At 36.7% G+C, this 24,624-nt stretch overlaps 1 protein-coding gene across 1 annotated transcript; it reads right to left on the bottom strand.

Moving 5' to 3' along the window:
- On the bottom strand, positions 1-24,350 carry LOC121316064 (interferon gamma receptor 1-like). The gene is made up of 7 exons (XM_041250794.1): positions 24,134-24,350; positions 12,090-12,210; positions 11,639-11,799; positions 10,919-11,088; positions 9,718-9,880; positions 3,102-3,223; positions 1-794 (listed from the first exon to the last, which is right to left on the bottom strand). Exons 1-7 carry the CDS (start codon positions 24,204-24,206, stop codon positions 372-374), a joined length of 1,233 nt encoding a protein of 410 aa, XP_041106728.1. The 5' UTR covers positions 24,207-24,350; the 3' UTR covers positions 1-371.
- Positions 24,351-24,624: the final 274 nt, after the last annotated feature.

Genomic DNA, 24,624 nt, shown 5'->3' with positions numbered 1-24,624 from the left:
GCAATTAGGAAATAACACTTACTACCCAGGAACAAAAAAAAAAAAAAAAATTGTTACACGGTGTAACCAATCGTCAACTACCAACCTAAAAATTGATTCAATTAAATTACAAATGAATACACATGGTGTGACTTTTGAAACATGTTATTGCTATCAGACAAACAACTCTGCTGAATGTTTTCATTTGCCAAGTGTACTAGTAAGTGAAAGGGGCTTGGAAATGGGATTTACTGCTTAAAGGTTTTACGAATGTATTAGCTAACTCATCTAATGAGTGTTTTTGGTGATCCTGTAAACTAGTGCTTTTTCTCCTTGGTCAACATGTAACAAACAACCATGCAGATAATTCTAATCCACTCTCTTTTATGGTCTTAGTCCAGTTGTGTATGACTATACCCCTCAACCGTATCATCAGTGTTCATCTCTATTAAAATATGAGGCCTGTCATACCCATTATTGCAAATAGGCCTTGGCGAGAAGCCATTGTCTGATTTGTCCATTTTGTTGCTTAAAAGCTCTGCATTTTCCTTCAGATCAGTCTGGTCACTGAGGCTGACTTCCAAGGCAAGGTCACTGACTTCTGGTTGGACGATGATCTCATCTCTCTCAATGTTTTTTAAGCCTGTTTTAAAGCGGGGGGCTTCATGCTCAGGACCATCATTTTTAATTTGTTCCGTCACAGCGTTCTCCTCCTCCTCCACCTGATTTGGTGTTTCGGCACGTTTTACCACAGAAAAGGTGCTGTCCTCTTTTTTTATGTTCATGTAGGGTTTTATTCCTGTCAGCATTGAAGCCTGTTTAAGAAAACAAAACATTCATATCAGTGCCATGTCCTGTACTATGTTAGTACCAGTCACAGGATTAGTCATACATTTAGAATTTCTGTGTGAAACTAAACATATTGCATATTTCGTTACCGTAGTGCTGTTTGAGGGTTGATTTAAAAACAAAATTTAAGAGCACAATCTCAAAATGTAATCAGTGTTTTAAAATCAATTTTACTACTTCTTATTAACACTATCAATATTATTCTTGGTCCCCCCTTCTGTTAAATAACTTTTTGTTTCTTACATACTGAATGCAAATATTTTAAAGATAATGCAATAAAACGTCCCACTGCTTCCTGGTACCTAATCACCTCAGGTGTTGTAGTGCAAACTCCACTAGTCTAGCTGCAATCAGACCACGAGAGCCGCAAATCTATAGAATTGTATTTAAAACTGATTACAATCAGAACAAATTACTGGTCTGAACCAGACTTCTCCATGGGAAGAAACAAAGTGACCACACACCGGACACAATGTATTTTTGTATTGTTGATGAAAAAAAAAAAAAGGAAATTGTGTCTATTTTTGCGATTTTGTCGCACGGCAGCTAGAGAACTGATCAATGAGGAACAGCTTCCCTTGTGTGCCTCCAGTAAACAATGGCGGAAGAAAAGATCATTCTTGCAGTATCAAAATACCAAGAGCCGTATAAAAAAAAAAGCCACAAAAATTATAAAGACGTGGCAATCGGAGAACATCTGTCAGTCCATTTCCAGGGAACTAGATATAGCTGGTGCTATACGATTTGTCTACCTTTACTAAAATAAATATTCTGAAAAGCTATCATGTATTCTGCTTTTTTTATTAGCTGCATAACAGGACTAAAATATGTGTGACTTTATTTCAGCTGATGATACAATCAAAGGACAGTCGCAACGTGCGTGCCTGTCAAACACTAAAATCAATAATATATTTGCGTTTTTTATTAGTATTTAATTGTAATGTTGATACTTTTCTTGCTTTTGTTCTTTATCATCTCTGGACTCTTTACATTACATTGATCAACGTGTAATTAACATAACCTTTACAGTAAAACAAATAAAACAGAAAATATGGTTTAATTTGTATACATATACACACATACACACACACACTATCATAATTAAACCATATATATGTGTCTGTGTGTGTGTTTATGTATTTATGCATAACTGAGTTATTATTTGTAATATTGTCTCATAGAGACACACCAATAGTGCTGGTTGTTTTGACGCGTATTACTAACATTTGTTAATATATCTTTAAGGGGGGGTTGCCATGACATCGCTGCTGATGTGAAAGGTAGTGTCGCAGCAAAATACTACTTTATCGCAGGATAAATCGCATCACGTCCGGTGTGTCTAGACCTTTAGAGTGTGATTGACTTGAAGCACAGGAATTAACAATGTACCAGGAAACAGCCATTTTCTAAATCTATACTGTGGTACTTACCTGCATAACCCAAATCACAGTAAAAATATTTATTAAAATGAATTACCCTTTCCAAATTTTATTTCAATGGTAACCTTTGTTCTTTGAATTCTTACACTGCTTTGCACTAGCAAGTGCTATTCATGTGTTGCTGCTGTGTACAGTAGGCTAATTCTTCCCTTGAACTATCATATTTGTTAACTTTAGATACATAGTTTTGACTCCCAAATCAATGTCAACTGCAGTTACAACCTCTGGACACCAGATGGCACTGTTCACCAAGTTACAATTCTAAAAACAATAAAGGGTGGCGTCCACAATCCAGTACAGTATATACTGTGAATCTCAAACCATTCCAACATTGGAAGACACTGAAAGACTTCTAATCAAAACTTTACTGGTAGACTGGTAAAGCATTCAATTACTGAAACTATTTTTTTTATAGTTAAGATGAACAATAAATATCCCACACAGTTTGTATTGGTAGTAGATGGATAACATTTGGGGTACAACTGTAGGAAGTCTTGTTTGTTAAAATATGTTGCCTGTTTTTGAGAAGGTGACCAGTAAATATTCAAGAATATTTAGTAAACAGGCTGTCTGAGTGGGATTATTAGGTACTGCCTGTTCTACCCCCAGTTGCTTCTCATTCCCAAACAGTAGATAACATTCTGGTGTAGCTCTGTTGCTGTATTGTTAAACCAGCCCTTTGTGGAGCCACTGTATAAATGCTTAGTGAATCTTAAAAAAAAAAACAAAGAATGCATTTCCCTCATATAATTCCAACAAGAAAGAAAACTGAACATGCTGATGTAGTTCGCATGACTGACCTACATGAAGATCTGTTTGGTGTTCTATACTTACCAAAGAGCTTGGCAAAGGGATGTTCTTCTTTTGCATTACGTTACGGAATATCACAAAGAGACTGAGCAAAACAATAACAATCATACAGAGAATGACTGTAATGATGATAATTATGCTTTTACCTAAAAAAAAAAAGTTAATATGGGTTGCATTAACATGGTATATGAGAAATAACATTGATTCTGATTTACATCGTTAAAATAATTGTAATAAATAATACAAATAGTTCAAATATATTCCCATTATATTAACCTAGTTTAGAGAAACTGAATGTCACGGATACAATTAATATTTCTTACCAATTATAACTTTTTCAGTCGATTGCTTTGGTTTTGTTTTGCCTTTTAATAAAATGTTTACATGAGTTTGAAAATAAACATGCTAGTCATGGAGGGTTAAAGGGCTCATGATTGATTGAAATCTAGCCTAGAATAACTGCTTGAACAACACCATGACCTGGCCAGTTGCACAGTTCCAAACTATACTTTGCTGGTAAGAAAATGTAGATCTAGGGAACGTCATTCTCACACTTAAGCTGTTTTATATATCTTTAAACATGCTTTTTTTCCCATGCATGGTAGAAGAAAGAATGTGCTTGTTGTTATTTCGCTCATGAGGACAGCTGTAAACAACCCCCTCGTCCTCTTCAGAGGACACTGGTTAGTTGGTCATCCTCATTGGTGGAATAACTAACAGTGCACGAAGGTTCACAAGTGTACCTTGAATAGAAAATGACAGCAAACACGCATACTGTAATAGGATATTAAAATAGGTAAATAACGTAGTGTTCTGCTTTAGCCAGTATTAAACCAAATGTATACTGAACTAATCAGGAAGCAGACATTCAGTTTTATCTTCTGAGATGCACACATTATTGTTACCAAGTTTATGTAAAGCAATACATTTTAAAAAATTACATCTGTGCAGTTATTTGCAACCTGCATCATTGCATGGTGTCAGAAGTGAACTGCTTGACCTGTGAATGGACTTGAGATGGTTTCACAGCAGAATAAAAAAAAACAAGTGCAAATGTAAGGAGCTTCTGCACTGAGCGACACTGCAGTAACAGCTGTGAACCTGGCAGGCCGTCAGCCAGAACCTGTTAAAGTAGGCACAGCATTCAGTATTCAGCCTCCAGAGCCCTTCGATTTTCACAAAGAATGAATAAAATTGATATGGAGATTTGATAGATTTTGCCAGACAAACAACCTGTACACACTTACGAGAGGAAAACAAGGTAAAAATTATTTAGTGTATGGGACAGGATGCCGACGGCAATCTCAGACGATTAACTATTAAAAATCAGGATAAGAGGAAATACAAGCTTGTAAAAGAGGTTTGATGAATATACTGCAGTAAGAACAAATCTGATATAAAAAAGAGCATGATTTAATTAGAGAAGGCAGCAACATGAGGAGTCTGTGGATTGTTTCATCACTGAACTGTATGTGTTAGCCAAGAATTGTAATTACAGTCCCCTTCACGATGAGCTTGCACCAATAGGTTAGTGGTCGGCATTAAAGACATCAGCTTGTCAGAGAAACTGAGTCTGAAGCAGTTAAAAGACAGCAGACTAATCTGAGATGTGAATCTGCACAATGACCTAGCAATTTCGATCTTGTTCATTCTAAATTAAAGAAAACCAAAAATTGCCTAACCAAAACTGCAACAAACCATGACAGTAGTATAGTATGATGCAAAACCCTCTATGTGAAAACCATGTCAGAGATGTGGAAAAACACTTCCCCACTCAAGACGACAGTGTCCAGCAAAAGAGGTGACATCATAAATATGATAAAAAGGGTCACTTCAAGCAAGTTCTACTACATATACCACTGCTTGGAAGACCAGCTATCACAACTCTAAATCTAGTCTCAAGATTACATAGTGTGGACAGGCAGAAGCTAAAAGAATAGTACCCAAAGCTGTTCAGTTGGTTTGGAACTGTGCAACAACCGCACAAAATAGAGATCAGGTCAAATTATATACCATATTCCCTCAAGCCTCAAGAAGAGTATCCCTTCCACTGAAGTCTCAAGTGAAAGCAGAGTTTCAATGCATGGAAAGCATAGAATTTTTTCAACCGCTGTGACGCAAGTCCTGTGGCAGAATCTGTAGCACAATTAAGGTTGCTGCAATGACAATTAGTTTAACAGAGCATTGCAAGTTTTGAACACTACAGGGCGCTATATGGCTATAAGTTCAACTCAAAATTTCAAGACATCCCGATAAGTAATTTTAAGGAAACACTTTTTTGTGAAAACTAAATTTATACATGTGTGTTTCCTTATTAAACAAACTACAAACCTAATTATTTTAATAGGCACTGTGTATATTTAAACCTATTAATTTAATTTTTTTTTACTGCCGCAGTAGTTTTCATGTAATTAGTTTTTTACCGAGTCTTCATGATTAGGCAATACATAAAATAATACCAGTATCCTAAATTAAATTATATCCTGCTGTTAGATGCTCATGGGAATATTATCTCACATTTATGTATATCACAGAATTGTTTAATGTTACTATTTATGTGTTTATTTATTGTGTCAGACACTCGCTAACTGTACACTACAAGGGTACATGCTTTTCATTAATACTTAATGCTCTGGCTTGAGTTTATAACTAGCTTTTTTATTTTGAGCTCTACATTTTCATCTGCCATTTAATCATGCGGAGAAGACCCCATACGCAGCAGTAGTGTGGGCTACATGTAAATCATATGCGTTTGAATGCAAATAAAAGCAATATAAGGCAAATATATGAACCCAATTGCTTCCCATTCATTATTCATCACAATTACATGAAGGCAGACAGGATTTTTTAAAAATGTTTTTATGTTAAACTGCAAATACGCTCTAGGACGTCCTGAAATGACACTTTGCATTAGGTACACAGACAACATTAATGTTAAAATGTTATTATCCACACGTTACTTCACATTGTGACGTGACCTGGGAAGAAGCCAAAAACAAATAACATGCAATGATACTTGTGTTACAAAAAAAAAAAAATTCTTCTGCCACCTAGGAGTAACGAAGTGTTGCCGAAATAAATTCACTGCTTTCACCACCCCACTTGGTAGATACTACTTTAACAAGCTGCTTTTTGGGACAGCATTAGCATCAGAGCACTTCCAGAATTGAATGGTCACTGAGGTTACTGAGGGCCTAGAAGGTGCAGCTTGTCATATGGAAGATATGCTGATCTGAGGGAAAACACAGAAGGAACACGATGAGCAAGAAGCGCAGTGCTGCAGAAGGATACGGGCACCACCCTAAATCTGAAGCAAGTAAACTTTCTGGTACACATTCTGTTGTCTGAAGGAATGTGGCCTGACCCAGAGAAGACAGCTGCCATTGAATAGAATTAAGAAGTTTCCTTGTAAAGGTAAACCAGTTTGGTAACTGTACTCCTCATCTAGCTGAAAATGACAACCCCTGAGAGACTTGCTGTCTTCGAAGAACCAATGGTACCAGGGCATTACACTATGTAACACAGTTTTTGTTCCTGGGTAGTAAGTTTTATTTCCTAATTGCTTATGCCTCGAAAGTATAGAAAATGGCTATTATTCCCCACAAACTTTGCTTTTGTGACCAGGACAGTGATATTTCAAAATATCACTATTTCCAATGAGAAAACGGGCAAATGTGTGTCTCTTTGTTCACATAAAGTCAGAAAAAAACAACATATGAATCCAAATTAACATGTATTTATACTAAAGTAATACAAAGATGACTACAAAAGATTTAGAAGTGAGTAGTTTTTCGAGATTTGCGATTATACTGTAAATATACGATTAACTGTTTTTGCATTTGCTCTTATTTCAAATCATTCTCATCCATTTATTGTTACTACGTGCTCTTACTGGACTTTATTCGTATGAGCAAATATTTTTACTATAAGTTACCTTATTTGCTATTGACTTAACTGTACTTTATAACTGCTCTTATCTGTAATATCATATTCTGTAATATGATATTCTGCAATGTGACATTTTATAATGTGGTATTTTGCAATGTGATATTTTACAATGTGATACTTTGTACTGCTAATAAATAAGTAATAATAATAATAAAAAAGCAACAATATATTTTGTATCTTTAATTTGATAAACAGATAGAAAGCCTTTTAACATAGGGGCCAAATAATCCCCTAAGACTGTGGAGAAAATGGTAGTTTACCCTTTGTTATCAAGAAAAGGAAATACAGTGTTAAGCTATAGCCGGTGTAATGTAACAATTATCATATGAATTTACCTCCTCAAGACCCGAAACCAGAATAAGATATAGCCAAACTGCTGAGCGAGCCTGTGATGCAGTCATGCCCTCCCCTGAGGGTACAAAAGGACTACGCTCACAGATCTCAGTGCCATTTTTCCTTCAAGCATGCTGCAATCGTGGATGCAGAGACCTTTAAGGTTATTGGTTATCTATTTCAGGAAACCAGGGTTATGATAATAACCTAACGTTCCATTTCAAGTACGAAATGTAACCATTACCGTATGTTTGAGTGTACCAAAGCTGTCGCAACGGTAATATTACAGAACGACTGGAATGCTACAAGGCTTGGTCAAGAAGCTGCCTTGTGCGCTAACATACAGAACCCCAGTAACAGCAGCTAGAGCTAAACAACTGAAGGAGAAACTCACCTTCATGCCTGTGTTGTCATGGGTCGACTGCGAAGTCACCTTTAACACTAGTTCCAAAGCCAGGGATTTGAGGATCAACGTCATTCCGTCATTTTAAAACCTAGTGAAGGTATGGGGAGTAGCCCACACCGCTGCATTGCACGTCCTTGACAGATGCACCTTGGAACAAAGCCCACGAAGTTGCCATGCCCCTGGTGGAATGGGCAGTGGGCTTTTCTGGAGGGGGCAAGTTGGCCATCTCATAGGCAGTCCTGACTGTCTCTGCTACCTACTTGGATAGCCGCTGCTTAGCCCGTACTTGACTATGGGACTTCGTCTCATAGCAGACAAGAAATTGTTTGGACTATCTCCAACTTTTCATCTTGTTGATGTAGTACACCAAGACCCACAATGAGCAGAGCGTACTGAGCTGTTGCTCTCTCAGACTAGAAAGCAGGTGGATGGAAAGCCTCCAATTCCACAGACTGGTTGACATAGAATGCCCAGATTGTCTCGGCAAAAAAGCAGGACTGGTAGGGAGGTAACCTTTGTCCTGGCCTTTGTAAAAATTCAGCAGGCTTTCAGAATAGAAAATGCCTGCATCTAACTCACCCGCTTTGCGGAGGTGATAGCGAGCAAGAAAGCTGCTTTAAATTATAAAAAAATTCAGCTCAGCTAAACACAGGCTCAAATGGAGGCGTCATGAGTGCATTAAACACCATGTTTAGCCTCCAGCAAGGAATAATGTCCTTCACAAATGGCTGAAGCCACCGAGCACGCCCCTTTAAAAAATTGCCCTGCCAGGAAGTGAGCTCTGGGTGGGGGGACCAAGTTAATCTTGACATGAAAAGCTGAAATAGCTGCCACATAGACCTTTAACGTAGAGGGGAATTTTCCCTCATCAAAAAAGTCCTGCAAAAATTGCAGTGTAACTGTCGTGGGACAGGTCGTGGAGTCCAACCCACGAGGCAGACGCCACATCTAAAAGAACACCCCACTTGTACCTGTACCGGGAATGCGTATTCTGCAGGGTGTCAATGACCCTATTAGAAAGTCCCAGATGGCACAAATGCAGCCGTTCAGGAGCCAGACCCAGAGCTGCAGGCTCGGTGAGTCGGGATGCCATAAGGTCCCCCGTCTGACTAAGCAGGTCGCAGCGTTTGGGCAGTCTCAGGCGGGTTGGGTTGGGTATGGTCGAGGACGGCACCGGGATGGTTTGGTGACTTTAGCACCAGGTCGGTACAGGTATGATACCATGTAGAAGCGGGACTGTACCATGACGGTACCGTGTCAGAACCGGGTTGGTACTGGGACAGTATCGGGTCAGTTCGTTGACTTTACCAGCGGGTAGGAACAAGTACAGTCTGGGACGGCACCGCGACGGCACCGGGAACAGTTCAGTACCAGTACTGTACCAGTTCGGTGAATTTAAGACCGGGTGGTACAGACTGGTACCAGGTCGGTAAGGGTGTAGTCCAGGTGCGGTCTGGGACAGCACAAACAACAGGCCATAGTACACAAAATATGTGCAATTATTTTAATATCATATATCATTTGTGTAAAAACACAAGAAATGTCAAATATGTAGCAGACAGAAGTTACATGTACTTATCTGAACAAGGCTCTCCGATCAGGTCAGGTCAGTCTTGAAAGGAAAAATGGTGCAGAGATCTGTGAGCGCAGACCTCTTTTACTCCCAGGAGCAGGGCATGACTGTGCCAGAGGCTCGCTGAGCAACTTTGGTGTATCTTATTCGGGTTTTGGGTCTTTAGGAGGTAAATACCCATACGGTAATGCTTACATTTTGTACTTGAAAGGGAACTTGTTTACCTGCTGAAAGACGCACGTTGCTGTTACAAAGTTAATGTAAAGCAATAAAAAGATTACTTACTTTTAATACACACTAATTTGTGCAGTTATCTGCAAACTGCATCATCACAAAGAATACCTATTAGAAACATAATTGTGTATATTTATAGAACATACCTAGAGGCTTTGGTGTGGGGTGGTTTTCTGTACAGATTTCACCTGTACTGTTTACTTGTATTCCAGACATCCTGCCACTAAATGATAGGCAATAATTGTCATTTGACACCTTCAAATCCACTTCACATTCTTTCGTCTTGCAGATAAAAGATACTGTGGATGACTGCAAAAGGTAATAAATGAATTTCAAGTCAATCACAGCTACTAAAAATGAGTATTATATTATTTGAAAAGGTAGATGGTTTAATTTATCTCTTTAATATGGGTTAGCTTTACAGTGTTTTTGCTCCCGTCTACTATACAGGTGGAATAAAACGCCAAAAATGTTTTAGAATTAGAAACAAACATAAAAGGACATCTTCTCAGATGCATGTGTGTGCTTGCAGGAGAGAGACAGGCAATCCACCTATGACAGCCCCTTAAGCCCACACCAGCAGTAGAATCGTAATATTGTATTCTGACTGACAACACTTTTCATATCTTCTTAATGTTTTACCCCAATTTAGCTGTTAAACAAAATTCTCCACTTGCCAGCAGAGAAAAGAAAACAGTACCCCATCATAGTTTACTCTAATAAACTTAACTGTTACACTCTGTCAGCGCATGTTTAAAAATGCACTGGATACAACATTAATATAGGATTTCGATTTCAAGACCACGTCACTAACAAAGCAGGAGGCAAAAATCAAGCATATCCTATCGACTTCATCTGCTAAACTTAAATAAATAACCAACAAAATATTTACATACAGTTCTGTACATATGACACTTATCTATATGGGAGGCCACACGTCTCTCTTGGCTATTTTTTTTAGACGGCTTTACTCAGCATTCCTTGCAAGCCAGCTGAAGAAATGGAAGAATAATAACGTGCTAATCATAACTACAGAGGAGACAGGAGTGCATGATTGATTGGAGTATTTGGATCGGATGGCTGTCTTGGTGTTAAAGTATGTATTTATTGTTATACTATATATACATAAATAAATGCATAAAAAAAATACATATTTCTTTCAAAATTGTGCCTCCTCTGCATCCTCTGACAAGCCTCACTGCAGGGGATCATAGTGGATGATAGCTTAACCTGCGGGTGGGTGTGAAGCTCCTGGACACATCTTGTGGCTACTAGTCAGGACCCAGACGTTAACTAAAAAGTCCAGCACAACTTCAAGAAACCAAATGCAATTCCAGACTGGCTTACCTGATTCAGATCATTCTTCTTCCTGGATTCAACCTTATATTTATATTCAATGCTGGGTTCTCGTTTGAGGGATGAGTTCTTTTTTTTGTAGAAATAATAAGGATGTTTAAACCGTATCTTGAGTGTTGTTCCTGTAGCCGTCAGATTTACATTGGGAAAATCTAACACGCCTGAAATACGAAACTGGTCATTATTAGTATAAAACAAGCATTTAACAAAGTGCCACTGAGTATCAGTGGTGTATATACATACAGTTTTTACTATAGGAAACCAATGAGCAAACTTGAATCATAAAATGCTTAAAGTGTACTAAATTAGCAGACAATATCAAAATGCACTAAGCTTCTCATCTAGAGAACAAAAAGACACTTATGGAATTTAATTAAACTATGGCAGGTAATTAAAATTGGAGGTGAAGGTCATTTAAAAAGTTAGCTTGAGGTGTAAAGATAAGAGGCCCGTATCTGAAATAGAGCAGTGCCAATAATGTATTATACTATATCAACAACCCCCACAGATAAAATACAGTATAATGAGGCTGGAATTTTTTTTTAATTGTACAGTTCCATATATGAAGTGTGTCATCTTGTGGTTACTGTAAGGAACTTGCCAACAGAGCATTACCTCAAACCAAAACTTTTTCTTTGTGCACGATGCATTATGTTCGATTGTAGAAACAGCTGAAGGTTAGAAATGACATTAAAATGAACTTCAACTTACAGATATCCTTTAAAGAAAACTTTGGGAGACGAAGGCTGCTACTTTCCACTCCGGCAACAGCTTTTATAGTAAAATAATAATGTTCTTCAATATCATTGAAAAAGGAGGAGATGTTGCAATAATGATGTGTTATATTCCCAACAACATTACGTGAGTCTGAGCTGTAAAATAGGATTTCAAAGATTTCAGCGTACTATAAATGGGAGGCTATCTAGTTTAATTGTCATAGTTTTACACTCTACTGAAGGAAAAAAACAGAACTCATTTTGAAGGTATAACGGTATGTATTAAAACAGATCGGGAATTGGCCCGGGAATAATTGCTTTACAAATGACAGAACCATCACATTCAACCTTATAGCAGGAGCTGCAGCAACAGGAGCAGATTAACAGTTACAGAAATAGAAGTGGTATAAAGGTAAAGATAAAGAGAGGTGTTTGAATCCACTTACGTATACCGTGCCACCTCCACAGTGAATGTTGGTTTTAGAGAGGTGTCGCTGTAGTTCCAATAAAGAAAAGTCTCAAAATTCTGACATGACAGTGACGGGTTGGTTGGTTGAGGAATAGAACCTACAAAAAAACCACAAACTTCAATAAGCTAAATAACTAGACTTAGTTTTAAAACTAAAAAGGAACACAAATAAATGGCAAACAAATCTCACTAAAGATGTACAGGAAGTGACATATTACAGAGAACTGCGTCACAGAATACAACAAAAAATATATATATATTATTTACTTGGATGTCCATTTTTCACTATTAATCAGAAAAAAAAGGCCTTAACTGACTTGTTTACAAGCAGTAAACTATTTGACCACAGTTCCTCTCTCATTTCAGTTAATTTACTGTACGTAGCCTGGAACAGCAGTCACATGTGTACTCACAGCTGAAATGCAAAATTAGAGCAATCTGCATTATGAAAAAGTTGCTCACATCCACATTTACTGTATGCATGTATAGACACTAGTGTCACAATTGGATTAATGGTTCTGTAGATACTGCATTGGTAAAACAGTAGGTGTACGTAGAAATGCTTCCACTATACTGGTGATATGCAGCTCCAGGGAGGCTAAGCAAATTGAATATTGTGATGGAGTTAATGTTCCTGACAGTAATTGGAGTCTTTAGGACCATGGGGTTGAGGAACACATACTCCATCTTAGGTGAGGATCGTTATGTAGGGAGGCCATATTAGTGGTGCGGGAAGGGGGGCGGGGAGAGGGGCTGACTCAGACATGGGCGAAATTACAGGCATTATTAATATTAGGTAGACAGATTAGGTTTACAATTAGGCATGCTTACAATTCAAAGGTAGAGCACAGCACACGGTCACGATCAAGAACCAAGTAGTGCAGTTAACACTTTTAATGACTGGTGTAATACAATTCAAAGTTGCTAAAGTATTTTCCACCATTTTGTCATTTCAAATATTTTCAGAAAAAAAAGAAAATCATTATTTTTTAAAGCTACATCGTGCATTGCAAAAGCACTTCATCAAAAACCACATCTGTAGGTGAAAAATGCTAGAATAAACGTCGCTACATTTAAAAAAATATATAAACACATGAAATTTTTGGCCCACTAAAATAAACGGCTTTACATAACCTCCTTAGCAAAATGGACTGTCCTATGTGAAAACACAACACAAAATAATAAATGAACGTAGCATCCAAAGTACCACTAAATGTGCAATACAAATGAGATACAAGTACTGCAGTGTCTAAAAAAATAATAAAAAATAATCCCAAATATGGACTGTAGCATAACAACAGGAAAGCGTAATCAATCAGACTGCGGAGTCTGTACTGTCTGATCCGAAACCGCGGCACTCCACGTCTTCGTCATCTGAACCTTCGTTGGTGCTGCAAGCAATTATCTGAATCATTAATGCACAGAGCAACTACTTATAGGCTGATTTTTCTATTCACGCGACCCCAGGATATATTTCCTCTCAGGCATTATTTGCCCATGGTTAAAAACCTGAAATTAATGGTGAAAATGTTCTTTTCAGGTAAAAGTTGGAGGGGAAATCGTACAAACCGGGCCGTTGACTCGGCAGAATCTGGTATATTGAAAATCCATAAATGTTATTATTTTACGCTGATTTTACTGTATGAAGGGTGCATGTAGTATCTTTTTAACTTTCTGCATATTTTCACAATTTTCTATTGTTCTTTTCACATACATTGAGACCTTGAATTTAAGAGCTGGAACATATTCACAAACAGTAATAGGGTACAGATCATAGTATATTACTTAACTGTTATTGTTTGTGGTCTTGTAGAATTTTATTTTTTGGAAACTACTAAAGGACCCCCTGTGTCTGCTAGTTTTCATTCCAGCTGAGCTCTCAATTACTTAACTAGATAAATGAACTGATAATTTGTTTAATTACAACTTTTTAATTGTTTTCAACTCTTAAACACTTATAGTTACTTATAAAATGTTAGAGCTAACTTGAAATATGCAACTATGAAGAGCTGAAAGCAATTAAAAACATCTAATTCAGCAAATTAAAAATTCCATTAAGAGTCTAGTTAAGTAATTGAGAGATCAGTTGGAATGAAAACCAGCAGGCACAGAGGTCCCCAGGAGTGGTTTGGGAACCACTGGTTTAAATCACTGCAGGAAGAGGGAATAAACAACAACAACAACATAACATGTACTCTGGCATTTCTGTTCCGTACTACGTCATGGATCATTATTGTTGTGTTACCTGTCTGACAATGTGGGCAATAATCCTTATGCTATCAGTGCATTACAGTGGCCATTTTGAAAAGAGCTTTGAAACAGAATTTAAAGTTATAAGTGTAAAAAGTTGTCAGGATGTTAACAATGAAAAGACAAATTACAGGTATGCTATTTAAATGGTTTTAATACGTAGGGATGTGTAACACCATATTTTTCGGAACTCCGCTACTTATTCTGTAAGGTAAAAGCAAGAGCTCTGTTTCTAAGCCTTATTCTCAAGTCATTCGTTTGCACTTCCTGGGTCGTTTCACCTCAGTAGTGTCTTGTGGGTCAGAGCATGTTACTGGTGAAAGCATGTCAATCAGCTGGGGAAGCTGCTGATTAGTTAATGACAGGAAAGAAACCATTGAATAGAGTATTTAATAGTAGAACATATGATCCATACAGGTACGAGAAAAGATTTACAGGAATCTTTTTTTTTTTTTAGCTCGACGTACTTTAAGCTAAAAAAAGCAAATTTTTAATTATACAGTACAATTGTTGTTGATGTTACAAAACCTCGGAATAAAAGCCTACATTTTAGTACTATATGCAGTTTGCTACTTTAGTGCAACCAGCTGTTACTGCTGCACTAAGGGGATTCATGTCAGCTACTGTGCTGGTTTGCCTTTTTGGAAACCAGGTCAGGTGTCTTACTTAAAACTCACATCCTTCCTCTTGAACTGTGATTATTAGAACACTGTAGATCGACTGCTTAACAACAGATGCATCAGCTGTATGTTGGTGAGTTTCAGTGTTATTTTACTCACTGTATTTGTTGGTGCTACTTGTACTCTCAGGAAGACAGGAAGCACCATTCTACTGTTTTAGTACATTATGCAAACCGCAAATGTCATTGCTCACCATTACGAAATTGTGGCTGACTTGCAAACATCAGAAAGGAAATGGTTTCAATCCAACTTGAAGGAGAACTTTGATATTCACATGAGCTAAAACAAAAAAAGAATTCCTTCGACTAAGATACAGCCCAAATGTTCCACCCTCAATTTGAGAAAAAAATAAAACAACAAATAGATGAATTTTCAAAGATACAACCTCAATTACGCATATAAGAAAACAACTTATCGAAGCAGTTTGCAGCCGTCTGCTGTCACACAGAGCATTACAGTTACGCACTGCTTCTTATTTCCAGTTACGGTACTCACATCTGTTTTTCTCCCTTTTTGTGAACTGTGGTATTGCTTGGCATGTCAATAAATATGGGGGTCTGACGAGCATTTCTGTCTGTCCAAGCTGGCACTGTTTGTTAAAAATTGTAAAAGCTTATCTTCGAATTCCTCAGGAAACTAATGATGCTTCTTTGTCAATGGCTGTCTGTAATATGTCTTGAATGATTCGAGATCAGGCAGTAACGTTTTTGTTCGTCTTTTTTCAGGAAGTTAGGCACATTCCTGTTTGAGAACTCGGGCAGTAATGGCTTTTGTTGCCAATTTTACTACACGCATCACTAATTTATTCATTTTTGAGAATAAAAAACTGGTTTAGAAAGTGCGTCTTAAATTCGAAAGAGAACATGTTTTTTCACTGTGCTGGCTATAGTTTTGGTGTTTTTTTGTTCAAACCTTTATTTTTCATTAATATTAATTAGACATTTAGCAGACGCTTACATTCAAAGCAACTTATAGAGACTAGGAGGGTGAACAACTGTGGCTGCAGAGTCACGTACAACAGGACCTCGGTTTTACGTTTCACCAGAAGGATGGAGCATAAGGCAATTAAGTGACTTGCTCAGGGTCACACACAGTGAGTTAGTAGCTGAGCTGGGATGTGAACCTTGAACCCGCTGGTATCAAACCTTTTTCTTTAACCACTGGACCACCATTTTGTTCCTGTGTTTTGTTTATTTGATTAATAATAAAAGTGTGTGACAGCGCTAAACTAGTTTCCGTGTGGGTCTGATAATGAGGCTATAATACACGGGTTACCATATTTGCATTTTCTGCTCATGTTAATATACAGCACCTCTGGGCTTCCAGACATTTGTATTCGATCAGATTGTTATTGTCCTTCTTGCACTTCAGTTTAAAACATGTGATATGTCGGCTTTTCTTCTTCTTCTTCTTCTTCTTCTTCTTCTTCTTCTTCTTCTTCTTCTTTACAGACAGATAACATAGAGCACTTATAAATGCTGACGCACGTTCTTAAAGGAAGAGGCAGCATTTTTTGGGTTACAGGCGACAATGGCACCTAACCACAACATTTTCTTTGTCATTTTCAGAGTCTTGGAGCCCTGGCCTTTTTTTTTTTATCACTCTATTATATGATATTTAGTAAAAATTAAAAGAGCTTTTAGCTATGTTGGGAGATTGAGTGCAGGCCTGACACAACAAAGTGTGGGCGAGATAAACACTATCGACTTGATTAGTGGTTGTCACCAAACATTTAGAAACATACATTTAAAACATGTTCTTGAATGACTGATTGGTTATCTGAATCAAAACAATACTTTTGAGCACTACTGTATATAGACAAATCTTAAGCAAGTTGATTCATATATTAATTAATGTTGGACTGACTCAAGTGTAAAGATCAGTGTAAGCATTTTGAATTTGTGGTTTTGACGTCATACATTTGGAACCAGCAGCATATTATTTTCACACTTGCTTTCAAAGGTGTGACTTTAAACTTCCCAAACCGCAGTCACTTTCAAATATTGGTAAAGAATTGGTATAGGACGAATATATAGTGATTCTCTAAATATATGCAAATCTCTAAAGTTGGACATATGGACAACAGACACCGTTGAGTCAAAATTAAACTACCTTTTAATGTTATGGCATCTTTTTATACACTATGGGCCCTTTTGAAAAAACTGTCCTTAAAAGCTTTTATGAATACCAGTAGGTAAGCTTTATATAGCATTATGTTATACAAAACACACACATATCAATTTTTACCTCTGAATTAATAAAATGTATTTAAATTTCAATTATATTTATTTATATAGCACCTTTCATACCACAGTATCTCAAAGCACTTGTCAAAGTAGTAAAAATGACAAACAATAAATAATACTACTAACAATATCAATAAATAATACTACTAACAATAATATTAATAGTACTACTAACAATAATATTAATAAATAATATCAATAAACAAATCAAAATTAAACAACTGAAGAAAACAGGAAATTAATAAGAATGATAAAATACAAAATTACAAAACTAAAAAAGTAAGTTGTCAATCTTAACTTAAAAATATTAACCAAAGTAGAATCTCTAATAGAAAAGGGCAATGAGCTCCACAATCTGTGGGCATTATGACTAAACACACCCTCTCCTCTCCTTTTCAACTTTACCTTTGGGACGCACAAAAGGCCAGTGTTAGCTGACTTGAAAGTTGGGGAGGTTTATATGGGAACAGAATCATTCTTAGGTAATCTGCTTCCAAGCCATTTTGTACTTTATGCCAACAGTAAGATTTTGAAATAGTAAGATTTTAAGTAAATATTTGTAATAATATTTTAATATTTGTCCCAGCATAGGCCTGCTTTTTTAAACCTGATAATTGTGCTTTTGTAAAAAATTGCCCCTTGTTTTTCATTGACAATAAGTAAAGTTTAAAAACACTTTTTACCATCGATAACTTATATTCTCAGAGGGTATAACAATAATTAAAAAAAAAAAAAAAAAAACATAACCAGAACCTGGAAAGTACTGAAATTAACAATAGGCCACATCAACAACATTGTTTCAACACATCGCCCCGCCCCTCCCCCCCTCCCCCTCCCCCTGGGGGAGTCCTCAATATCATCCACTTTCCTTCACATTCGGAATCATTCAAAAACACTGTATACAGGAACCATCACACATTCCACAAGCACTCTCCCCTTACAGTACACTGACAAATAGGGACAGATTAAAGAACCAACTTTAGTGAATCTACAGCCAATCTTCATAGTGCTCCGTGTTTTATCTTATTTATTATGACACTGTAGGCAGTCATCTTACCATTGTTGACCACAGTACTCCATTCCAACAAGATTACCATATTTTTATATTTATGTACTGTAAGAAAAATATATTCTTTTAACTGTCAGTTTCTCCAAACCCCATAAGAATGATTAACATGTAGATATAGGAACTCTAAAAATAATCAAAAGCTTTTTTTTTTCTTCTATTTTTTTTAAACAGTACAGTATTAGCTTTTTATTCCACTTTAAAAAGGTGGAGCAAACTTTATACTGAGTCAAAAGAAACCAGCCCACAGTATGAAAATGTCACGCAGAATGCTTAAAGCAAATGTGCTTTCAGAACACAGATAAGGAGCTCCTGGAAACACCCACATTAGTAATTGAAAAAAACACTTTTTAAAAAAATAAATGCCTGTGATAAATGTATTTTACTGTAAGCGTTTAATATGAATATGTTTGGAATATTTTTTCTTTTAAAATTCAGAAGAATATTTGGATATTCTTTCATTTGTAATGCTAACTGAAAATAAGATTGTGTGTGAACTAAAATAAAGCAATTGGTTGTATCGAAAGCTTCATCTTGCTTCTTGGAACTTCTAAAGTCTGACATCAGACCACTAGTTCACTACTTGCAGACACAGAACTAACATCTGCTTTAAATATTTCTGCCAGCTTCCTAATATTATCTGTAGGTTTATGAGAAACTGAGTAACAAGATTACACATTCCAAAAGCACACTCCCCTTACTTACAGTAAACTGACAATGAAACATAAGTCCTATACCCTGGAGCTAAACATGAACTTTGAATTATATCAAAATAGAATCTACAGCTTCACCGTGCTCTGTGTTTTATCTTTTTTATTATGACACTATGGCAGTCAGCTTACCCTCTTTGGCCACAGTACTCCATTCCAACAAGATTACCATAAAATAAAATCTGAGAATAAAAGAAGATGTCTGCCCTTCTGTCTTAATGTACAGATACAGATGTACTTGCAATGGTTAGGCATCTCAGCTCACTGAATCGAATGAAAAGGAAAGGAGTGGACATGAAGAACGTCTTGCCATTCAACTAAAGAGCAAGCTTGCACATGAAAATTAAAAATGTATATTGCATGTGGTTGGGTTGTTTAAATAATTTGAATATATGATTTGTGTTTTAAAACATGGATTTACATTTTTTTTTTAAATCCCCTCAAACAGGCAAGACAGCCATGTCAGAACTGGCTGGACTGGCTGGACTGACCTGATTGGAAGGGTACTTACGCGACTGTGGTCAAGTCAAATAGGTTCACTAATTGACCACACAGGAGGAGCTGGAAGACAGCTCCTGGGTAAAAAGTATTTGGACAGTGACAGTAGCAGGTCATTATGCTCTTTGTCTGTGCACTGAGCTAGCTAAGCTTGGGTGATCCTTGCTCTGTATTTTATTTAATTGTTTTGATCTACTTTGTTGCTAATAAATATGTGCTAAAAGCCTGATTCCTGACTTGCATTTGCTATTCCAGACTCTAGCCAGCCTTAGCCTCAAGGATACCCTTCCAGAGTGGACACCAACATTTGCTTATATTCAGTTGTGATAAAACTTGTCTCCTACCTTCTATACCACAAGTTATAACAATTAAAATATATTAGTAAAGGAACCAGCAAAGTCGACCTACTGTTTCATTATACAGTTTGCTAAAATTTTGTACAGCCTAGGCAGGGGATTCACGTTACTTTTCTTGTTTACATTTTATTTTGTTTTATTTTTTATACAGGTATGTGCATTATACTCTTGGCATTCACAGTGACTTTTGACTAATAAGCAACATTCCTTCAAATCCTAGCACTATAATAAAGTATTAACACAGAAATTAATATGTAAACCAAACTGTACAGAAATATTGCTCTTAAGTGCTGGTAAAGTCAATAAGGAACACTGAGATTATAACACCTTAGTACACACATTCACACAAGGAAACCATGGTTTCTTTGAAGTTAAAGGGTTATCACCGTGGTTGCAATGATGTTCTTGTAAATGTGTTTTATTTAAATGCATTCATTTCCTGGTTCAAATGTACAATAAGCAGCACAAGATGGTACAAAGAACAATGAAATAATTATTAATCTGAAAATTATTTGATGTCAGTTTTGTCCTATTCTAACACACAAATTGTAGAATTTTGACCCAAGTGGCATTCCATAGCATTTTCACCTTTTGTTGCCTTATAGCCTGGAATTAAAATACATTAATATATATTAATAGTTTTTTCAGTTATCTACACATCCTACCCAACAACTTCCAAGTGAAAAAAATATTTTAGAAATTTGTAGAAAATTAATTAAAAATAAAAACTGAAATAGTTTGGTTGGATAAGTGTCCACCCCCCTTGTAATAATCCTAAATTAGCTCAGGTGTAACCAATTGCCTTCAAAATCACACAAAGTTAAGTGGCCTCCACCTGTGTTAAATTGTAGTGATTCACAGGATTTCAGGATAAATTCAGCAGTTCCTGTAGGTTCCCTCTGCTGGGTAGTGCATTTCAAAGCAAAGACTCAACATGAGCACCAAGGCGCTTTCAAAAGAACTCCAGGACAAAGTTGTTGAAAGGCACAGATCAGGGGATGGGTATAAGAAAATATCAAAGGCCTTGAATATCCCTTGGAGCATGGTCAAGATGATTATTAAGAAGTGGAAGGCACCACCAAGACCGTGCCTAGATCAGGTTGTTCCTCCAAACTGGATGACCGAGCAAGAAAGAGACTGATCAGAGAGGCTACCAAGAGGCCAATGGCAACGTTGCAATCGAAAATTTGTGGCATGACTTGAAGATTGCTGTCCATCATGCTCCCCAACTTGACAGAGCTTCAACAGTTTTGTAAAGAAGGTGTGCAAATCTAGGTGTGAAAACTTGGTAGAGACCTATCCCAACAGACTCACAGCTGTAATTGCTGCCAAAGGTGCCTCCACCAAGTATTAACTCAGGGGGGTGAAGACTTAACCAATTATGATCTTTCAGTTTTGTATTTTTAATATTATTTTTTTTCTCAATAAAACCTTTTTTTCCCCTTAACAGTATGGAGTATGGTGTGTAGATAAGTTGAAATCCTCATTTAAATGCATGAAACTCTGACACTACAAAATGTGAAAAAAGTTCAAAGGAGTGTAGACTTTCTATAGGCACTGCATATATATATATTAGTCTCACATATCACACAAAGGTCTTTTTCATTTTCCATTTTTTCACTATGGCATATCCCATGACACACAATGCTGTACACATACGCCATTCATTATCACTATGGCATATCCAATGACACACAATGCTGTACTGCAGGATTGCTGTAACTACAGCAAGGATATCAGTGGTTGACATGGAACAGCAAGTCAGGACCATATTCATATGAAATGATAGAAAACTAAGTGTATCTGCAAACCTGACTGTAATTACCCATCCCGTGACTAAAACATCAAATTTACTTGGGACCCAACAAAGTTGTTGGATGTGACAGTGGCTATATTTTCATTTTATTTCATAAAGGTATGCACTTTAAACAAACAAATGCTACATGCGTGAATTTACTAGTCACGCATGTTTTTTTGAATAGAGACCATAATAATATCCAGGGAATGTGAACCAAGACCGAGGACCACCGTGTATTAACCAGGATCCTGGTGTATAGCAGGGATTCATTTAGGAGATTTTTAATCCCACCCATTTAGTTAGTTTGTACAGGGAGAAGGTTCCGAATGCGGGACCTCCCTTTTAGTGGGAGCAGCACACAGCCCAAGCTTGGCCACCTTTTGTTTTATAGCTGTTTTTTCTCACTATGTTTTGGTTTGCATTTTTGTATTGTCATGTATATTGTGTTTGTGTATCCTTTTGCACTTGGGCTACCATTGCTGGTACCCTAGTGGCAGCCACCAACCACTGCAACTGCCTGTGTTTTAGTAAAACCTATACGTCTGAGTGGTGTCTCTCTTGTTTCTCTGCAGAACATCTCTGTTACAGTGAGGATTAGTCATTCTTTCTCTGGCTTTGAGCTTGTCTGGCCTGAACAAACTTCCTCCTTTTGTGTAAAAACAATGTGACCTTTTAATTCAGCAGTCCCACAGAGAGAGAAGGTGGGGTCATGGCTGTTTCGACATATATATATATATATATATATATATATATATATATATATATATATATGGCCGAGGTAAAATACTATATAGTGACTTCACTGTTTGACACCCGCAAAGGTCAATACGCGTGCCTTAATCCACTGTGTAGCCAGCCCGAATACATTCTTGTTTATAATCACCGTTACAAATCAATCTGCCCGAAAAAACGTGTATACAGTATGAATTCGCTTGTGTAATTTACTTATTTTCTGTTATGCGAATCTCCGTTTTTGTACACATCCTATCAACGCTGTCAATGTGGTATGAAACAAAAACAATCTAAAAGTGTTTGCAATCAGCGGCAATAGCAGCTACTCTATGGTTTTAATGACAAGTAAAAAATAAAACAAATGGATGCTGACATTGAGCAGCTTGATTTCAGTAGTTCAATATACAACTGCAGCAGACTTTGAATAAACTTTATGAACACAATGAAAACTGAACAAACAACACGATTAACAACAACACACTGGCTACCAGATGTCAAATTATATTACTTTCGCTAATACATTTTAAGACGTAGTACTAAATACAGTAAGGGTCTACTGAAATCCACACAATGAACACGCACTGAAACAATATTTATTGGGGGGGGGGGGGGGGGGGCAAAAAAGGTAGTTTGATTGTTTAACATGTATGCTAGTTAAAAATACACAGTTAACAACCATTTTAAGGTACACACAGTACACTGTGTGTAAATTATTTAGCATATTTTTTCTTACGTGAGCCGCTGGGATATGAACCGAACCGTGAACAGGGTCTCTAACCACGCATGGAATTCCGAGAAAACCATGTTAAATATTGAGGTAAACATTTAAAAAAAATAAAAAATAAAATAAAGGTGTGTGTGTGTGTGTGTGTGTGTGTGTGTGTAATAATATTAATAAGGAGTAATAATATTATGTGAAACTAACACTATAACTTATTTTGTATCTGACCTGCCCACTCCCACAGTCGCCAATGGCGAATGCAAGTTAATATCTTTTCGCTTAGACCAATCTGATCATAATTCAAACACCCCTGGAGTGTGTAAACAAACTCAGCTACTATTTCTTGCGTCTCTGTTGACTGCAAACAAAGTGACGATTCCTAAGCTTGGAAAATGTAGCACCTATTCACCACGTGATACATTTATAATTTATAGAATGATTGTAGGTATAGACCAAAATGATACACTAAACATAATAATATGATACTGATGGTAAGCATTATTGTAACCATGTCATTCTGCGGGACATTTTAATAATTTTGCTTTCCTGGTTCAACCTTTTAAATCGTGATATGCTAGAAGCTAAACATTTCAAACATTCTGATTGTAATTTATTGAAGACTCAACTAAAATTAAGTTAGTTATATTATTCCAAACATAAAATTCAACATGATAAATGGTTTATATAAACTTAGGTGGATTAATATAAATCCAATTTTTTCAATTGTATTTTTATTTTGATTTTTATCAAAAGCTATTTATTATACTGCCCTATATTATTACGTCGGTCTTTATTGTAAAAACAAGTACAAAGAAAGCTGACATTAATATGTGATAATAATGCAATTAAAATAATCGTAACATTTCAATTAATGAATTACATTGGATAGACGCTGAGATCAAACGAAAAACAACGAGGCCACGTACATGCAACACTCTCAGTAGTTCTAGTTTTGTTTACTTACCCACGGAAAGATCTTGCCCTAGAGTAAAAGACAATACGGCAACTGCCCAAAACACAACTCCCATCATTTTCATTTCTATTACACTCTGAACTCAGAAACTGCTTTTCTGTCGGTCAACGAAAAAAAACAGAAACAACACAAGTCGAAAAACAACGACCACGAAATAACGTCTGGCCTGACAAAACTGTCGGTGTGATCACTTCCTTTTACAGTATAAAACCCTTGTGCTCAGGCTGCTAGAACAGGCAGTCATTCGCAGTGGGAGTTTTCCCACAAAGAATAGCTGGGTGACTCCGTGCTCTGTGGTACATAACACTATGTAACACAATTTTTGTTCCTGGGTAGTAAGTGTTATTTCCTAATTGCTTATGGCTCAAAAGTATAGAAAATGGCTATTATTCCCCACAAACTTTGCTTTTGTGACCAGGAGAGTGATATTTCAAAATATCACTATTTCCAATGAGAAAACGGGCAAATGTGTATCTTTTCGT

The sequence above is a fragment of the Polyodon spathula genome, chromosome 5 (genome assembly GCF_017654505.1).
Source record: "Polyodon spathula isolate WHYD16114869_AA chromosome 5, ASM1765450v1, whole genome shotgun sequence".
Taxonomy (NCBI): domain Eukaryota; kingdom Metazoa; phylum Chordata; class Actinopteri; order Acipenseriformes; family Polyodontidae; genus Polyodon; species Polyodon spathula.
The sequence above is the reverse complement of the archived record's forward strand: the minus strand, read 5'-3'. Positions and strand labels throughout refer to the sequence as shown.